The sequence below is a fragment of the Bison bison genome, unplaced genomic scaffold (assembly GCF_000754665.1).
Source record: "Bison bison bison isolate TAMUID 2011002044 unplaced genomic scaffold, Bison_UMD1.0 scf7180017864270, whole genome shotgun sequence".
Taxonomy (NCBI): Eukaryota; Metazoa; Chordata; class Mammalia; order Artiodactyla; family Bovidae; genus Bison; species Bison bison.
Genome location: NW_011494842.1, coordinates 7,903,798 through 7,910,680, shown reverse-complemented (window position 1 = coordinate 7,910,680; position 6,883 = coordinate 7,903,798). Strand labels below are relative to the sequence as shown.

General features: G+C 42.2%; 2 protein-coding genes across 3 annotated transcripts in view; one reads left to right on the top strand and one right to left on the bottom strand.

Annotated features, from left to right (window-relative positions):
- SRPK1 (SRSF protein kinase 1) overlaps positions 1–6,883 on the top strand; it is a 76,361-nt gene that overhangs the window by 43,333 nt on the left and 26,145 nt on the right. The gene's annotated exons all lie outside the window — the stretch shown is intronic.
- Positions 4–879, bottom strand: LOC104994935 (transcription factor E2F5-like; the record flags this gene model as incomplete). Its single annotated transcript, XM_010848648.1, has 1 exon — positions 4–879. A coding segment is annotated over one exon (876 nt), but the record flags the coding sequence as incomplete, so codon positions are not given.

Genomic DNA, 6,883 nt, shown 5'->3' with positions numbered 1-6,883 from the left:
TGTGGCTGGCGTGTGCTGGAGAGGCTGGCTTCGTTCAGAGACAGGTGGCTCAGGCAGGCTCTGGACGGCCGAGCTGGGCTTGTGTGGAGGCACTGGGGTAGGAGGCTGAGAGGGAGGCTGCGCGAGGTCGTCTGAGGGGGGCACCGGGAAAACCACGGGCTTAGATGAGCTGGACTCTTTATTTATAAGCAGCACTTGGATAGGTCCTGAATGACTCTTTAGATTGATCTGGTATTTCTTTTGTCCATTCTGACCCATTTCTGGAATAGGTACCTCCAGTTGTGTACCAGAAGGTGCCTGAATGGCCAAAAGTGTATCACCATTAAAACAATTACAGATGTCTTCATGAGTTACATAGGAAAATCTATTATTAATGGAGTCGTCCATCACATTTTTGATGCTTTGCTGTAGCCACAACTTCTGCTGATCAAGTTCTCTTTCCTTCAGTTCTAGATCTTCAATTTCAGCTTTGAGATATTTTAATCTATCTATGACTTCTTCAGTATTACAGCCAGCACCTACACCTTTCCATTGTATACTGTTTTTTGACTTTTTTTCAATTAAGTCAATTCCTTCCAAGACATTGGTGATATCATAAATTCTTCTTTTTTGCCTCACAGCCAAAGTATCTGCAGCCGCCTTGAGGTCCAGAACGCCGTCCTTGGCCTCCTGCAGCAGCGACACGAACTTGGCGGTGAGCAGCCCCAGGCTCTTCTTGTGCCGGCTACTGCCGGCCCCGGGCGGTGCGCAGCTCACGGCTCGGCCGCCGCCATCCCATCCCTGCGCTCCGCCACCTGCCGGGCCGGACCTCAGGCGGCCCTGGCCGTAGCCGCCCGCCAAGGGCGGGACAAGGGCTCTTTTTTTAATTCTTAACTTCAGTCAAGAGTCACATAAAGTTTTTAACAGTTCCTTTATTATTTGGCACATCAAAATGTTGCAGTCTCATTTTGTATATTTACTATCCCAGACCTGGGGTCAGCCATTTATCTGCAAAGCCCTAATTCCTTTTAGTGGGAAATGGACAGAATTGAAGCACAGCACACAGTTTGCTACTGGGTTGGTTACGGCTGTCACTTGTATGATTTGTCAATCCTCTGCAAAGAGCAAGTACCTTCATTCTCTTCCTCCCCTCCCTTTTTTTGTGTCACTTGGAAGTTGCCTTTACAGCTTACTCTTGTGGGTCTGTGGGTTTGTTTGAATTACTTTTTCTTTATGTGTTTCATTTTGGATAGTTTCTATTGCTGTACTTTTGAGTTTACTAATCTCATTCTGCAGTGCCTGATCTGCCATTTATCCCATCCACGGTATTTTTCATCTCTCACTTGCTGCTTTTCATCTCAGAAGTTCAGTTTGGGTCTCTCTTTTTCTTCCAGTTTTATTGAAATATAATTTGATAATTATCACACACACTGTGATAAGTCTACTAAGGTTATATTATCATAGAGATGTTAAAAGTTGACTATGTTCTCCACACTGTACATTTCACACCCATGACTCACTTATTTTGCAACTGAAAGTGTGTTCCTAATCGGTCTCACCTTTTTTTTTTTCCCTCCTCCAACCATCCTCTCTCTGGCAACCACCTGTTTGTTCTCTGTATCTATAACTCTGTTTTCTGGTGTTTGTTTATTTGTTTTTGTCTTTGATATTCCACATTATTAAGTGAAATTGTACAGTGTTTGTCTGTCTCACTTATTTCACTTAGAAGCATACCCTTTAGGTTCATCTATTTCACAGATGGCAAGGTTTCATTGTTTTTATATTAATATGTATACACCACCTCTTCTCTGGGTCTCTCTCTTTTTTTAAATCTTTTGTATCTCTTCAACATATGGAATGACTGACTGTTAATTTCCTTGTCTGCTAATTCTAACAAGTGGGCCAGTTCTGGGTCGGTTTTAAATTATTGATAATTCTAATTTTCAGATACAATTTCCTGCATCTTTGTTGCCTGGTAGTCTTTCATTGAGACATTGTGATTTTTACCTTGTTGGCTGTTGGATATTTTGTGTTCCTTTAAATCTTGAGCTTTGTTCTGCAATGCAATTATTGCCAGGAAACAGTTTGATCCTTTTCAGATTTTACCTTTATGATTTGTTAGATGGCTAGGACTAATCATCCTTTGATGCTAAAGCTGAAACTCCAGTACTTTGGCCACCCCATGCAAAGAGTTGACTCATTGGAAAAGACTCTGATGCTGGGAGGGATTGGGGGCAGGAGGAAGAGGGGACGACAGAGGATGAGATGGCTGGATGGTGTCACCGACTTGATGGACATGAGTTTGAGTGAACTCCGGGAGTTGGTGATGGTCAGGGAGGCCTGGCATGCTGTGATTCACGGGGTCGCAGAGAGTCGGACACGACTGAGCAACTGAACTGAACTGAGGACTAATCATTCCTTCCACTGAGGCAAGGTTTTCCTAAATATTCTGCCAAATGCCCCATAACTATGAATTTTTCCAGGTTTTTTTTTTTTTTTAATTGACTTTCCTGGTGGCTTATATGGTAAAGAATCTGCCCGCGATGTAGGAGACCTGGATTCGATCCTTGGGTCGGGAGAAGGGAATGGCTACCCACTCCAGTTTCTTGCCTGGAAAATCCCATGGACAGAGGAACCTCGTGGGCTATGGTCCATGGGGTTTTGGAGCTGACAAGACTGAGTGACTTTCACTTTCTGTTCATAATTGATATACAACATTGTATTAGTTTTTGGTATACAGCATAATGATTTAATAGATGTATACATTGCAAAATGATTACCATAGTAAGTTAACAGCCATCACCACACAGTTACATGTTTTTCTTGTGTTGAGAACTCTTAGCAATTCTCAAATATACAATATTATTAAGTACAGTCACCATCCTATACCTTACATACTCAGTACTTACTCATCTTAGAACCAGAAGTTTGTACCTTCTGACCATCATGACCCATTTCCCCCACCTCCCACCTTTGGCAACCACTGGTCTGTTTACTGTGTCTGCGTTTGTCTTATTTTGGTTTTAGATTCCACATATAAGTGAGATCATACAGTCGTCTTATTTCATTTGGCATAACAACCTCAGGGTCCATCCATGTTGTCACAAATGGCAGGGTTTCCATCTTATGGCTGAATAATATTCCATTGTCTATGTAGACCACATTTTCTTTATATTCATCCATCAGTGGACACTTAGGTTGCTTCTGTGTCTTGCTATTTATTTTGCATTTCCCTGGTGATTAGTGATATCAAACTCTTTTTCATGTACCTGTTGGCCATCTGTATGTCTTCTCTGGAAAAATGTGTTCAGATTCTTGTTTTAATCAGACTGAGATCTTTTCCCCCTGTTGAGTCATAGGAGTTTTTTTATATTTTTTATTTACTCCTTGTCAGATCTTTGATTTTAAGTATTTTTTCCCATTCCATAGGTGGCCTATTCATTTTCATTTTGTTTCCTTTTTTTCTGCAGAAGATTTTTAGTTTGAAATAGTTCTTGTTCATTTTTGCTTTTGTTGACTTTGTTTTTGGTGTCAGATCCAAAATATCATCGCCAAGACCAATGTCAAGGAGCTTACCACCTGTGTATTCTTTTAACAGTTTTATTGTTTCAGGTCTTATGTTCAGGTCTTTAATACATTTTGAGTTGATTTTGGGATATAGTATAAGATAATGATCTAGTTTCATCCTTTTTCAGGTGGCTGTTCAGTTTTCCCAGCATGACTTATTGAAGTTACTGTCCCCATTGTATATTCTTGGCTCCTTTGTTGTAAGTTAATTGATCACATATGTGTGGGTTTATTTCTCGCCTGTAACTGAAGTTGCCTAGTCCTCCTGGCTGGAGCCCTGTGGGGATGCTGGGCACTGTTCCCTCGAGTCCTTTCAGATGGCTCCCCCCAGTAGTTTCCTCATATGCCTGTGCTGATTACCGCTCTGCTGAATGTGTGAGGCGGACTGCATTGCAGATCTTCAGGGCTCTCTTTCTCTACAGCTCTCTCCTCTCTAGTACCTTGTTCTGTGAACCATAGCTGCTGCCTTGATCTCCCAAGACTAGTTCCATCTGTTTAACTCAAGGGGTTTGCCTGAAAAGTCTCAAGACAGTAAGAAGACAGTAATCTGTCAGACATCACTGTCTTCTTTGCCTGATATCCAAGGTCGTTAAATCTGTTGTTTTATGTATTTTGCTTGATTTTGTTGTTGTTGCTTAAAGCAAGAGGGTAAACCCAGTCCCTGTTACTCTATCTTGACTAAAGAACTTCCTAGACACATGTTTAACTCTTAAGAAATTACTGACCAGTTTTCCAAAGCAGTTGTACCATTTTACACTTTTGTTAGTGCAGCATGGGAGCTCCAGTTGCTCCATATCCTCCCCTACATTTAATCGTGTTTTTCACTCTGCTGGATCTTCTTTGCTACACAGGTGTTTGTGTAGCTGGTGGCAAGCAGGGGCTCCTCTTTGTTGCAGTGTCCAGGCTTCTCACTGCAGTGGCCTCTTATTGCAGAGAACAGGTTCTGGGGCATGCAGGCTTCAGCAGTTGTGGTTCCCAGGCTGCAGAGTACAGGCTAAATAGTTGTGACGCTCGGGCTCAGTTGCTCCACAGCATGTGGGATCTTCCTCGACCAGGGACTGAGCTCATGTCTCCTGCATTGGCAGGCACATTCTTTACCACTGAGCCACCAGAGAAACCCTAATCTTTTTAATTTAGTCATTCTGGTGAGTTTGAAATGATATCTCACTATAATTTTGATTGTATTTTCTAAGGTAGTCAAAAGACACAAGTTTGGGTAAACTCTGGGAGTTGATGATGGACAGGGAGGCCTGGTGTTCGCGGATCATGGGGTCGCAAAGAGTCAGACACAACTGAGCAACTAAACTGAACTGAACATGTCCATTTTTAAATCTTTAATTGAGAACAGTTTCTTTCATGCATTCACCACCACCACCCCCTACTGACCTCAAAGAAGCCAGGCCAGTTGTATTGTTCCTTAATTTGGATTTGCCTGATTGTTTGCTCATGATTAAATTCATTAATCATTTTTGTCAGGTATATCCTGGAATGTGAAGTCAAGTGGGCCTTAGAAAGCATCACTACGGGGGTACTCTTTGTACCCCCTTCTGATGCCTATGTCAGAAGCTTTCTCTATCTCCTTTATACTTTAATAAAACTTTATTACACAAAAGCTCCGAGCGATCAAGCCTCGTCTCTGGCCCTGGATTGAATTCTTCTCCTCCGGGGGCCAAGAATCCCGGTGTATTCGTGTGATTCAACAACAACCTTTCACAGGGAGGCCTGGCATGCTGCGATTCATGGGCTCGCGAAGAGTCAGACACGACTGAGTGACTTAACTGAAGCAACTATTTGGAGAAGGAAATGGCAACCCACTCCAGTGTTCTTGCCTGGAGAATCCCAGGGACGGGGGCGCCTGGTGGGCTGCCGTCTATAGGGTCACACAGAGTCAGACATAACTGAAGCGACTTAGCAGCAGCAGCAGCAGCAAGCAACTATTACTCACTCACTCAGGTATACAGCACAATGATTCAGTATTTTTATATGTTATACTCCACTTAAAGTTATTACAAAACAATGGCTTTATTCCCCACGCTGTACAATATAGCCTTGTTATTTATTTTATACATAATAGTTTGTTTCTCTTAATCTACCTTTCACCCCTATTCCCCTCTCCCTTCACTCTCCTCACTGGTAAATACTACTTTGTTCTCTATATGTGTGAGTCTGTTTCTGTTTTGTTACATGCCTTTGCTTGTTTTAGATTCCACATGTAAGTGACAACATAGAATATTTGTCTTTCTCTGATTTATTTAAGCATAATACCCTCTAGGTCCATCCACATTGCTGCAAATGGCAGAATTTCATCTTTTTTTTTGACTGGAGTGATATTCTATTATATACATATATGTGTGTGTGTGAGTGCTCAGTCGTGTCCAGCTCTTCATATATATACATATATAGCTTCTTCATTCATCAGTTGATGGGCACTTAGGATGCTTTCATATCAGAGCTATTGTCAATAATGTTGCTATGAACATTGGAGTGCATGTATCTTTTCAGATTATTGCTTTTGTTTTCTTCAGATATATACCAACAGTGGAATTGATGGATCATACTCCAGTGCTCTTGCCTGGCAACTCCCATGGACGGAGGAGCCTGGTGGGCTGTAGTCCATGGGGTCGCTGGGAGTTGGACACGACTTCACTTTCACTTTTCATTTTCATGCATTGGAGAAGGAAATGGCAACCCACTCCAGTGTTCTTGCCTGGAGAATCCCAGGGACTGGGGAGCCTGGTGGGCTGCCATCTATGGGGTAGCACAGAGTCAGACACGACTGAAGCAACTTAGCAGCAGCAGCATGTTAAAGTTTTAGTTTTTTGAGGAACCTCTATTCTGTTTTCCATAACCGCAGTACCAATAAAAAAAAAAAAAAAAAAGAAAGCATCACTACGAACAAAGCTAGTGGAGGTGACGGAATTCCAGTTGAGCTATTCCAAATTCTGAAAGCTGATGCTGTGAAAGTGCTGCACTCAATATGCCAGCAAATTTGGAAAACTCAGCAGTGGCCACAGGACTGGAAAAGGTCAGTTTTCATTCCAATTCCAAAGAAAGGCAATGCCAAAGAATGCTCAAACTACCGCACCATTGCACTCATCTCACACGCTAGTAATAATGCTCAAAATTCTCCAAGCCAAGCTTCAGCAATACATGAACCGTGAACTTCCAGATGTTCAAGCTGGTTTTAGAAAAGGCAGAGGAACCAGAGATCAAATTGCCAACATCCACTGGATGATGGAAAAAGCAAGAGAGTTCCAGAAAAGCATCTATTTCTGCTTTATTGACTATGCCAAAGCCTTTGACTGTGTGGATCACAATAAACTGTGGAAAATCCTGA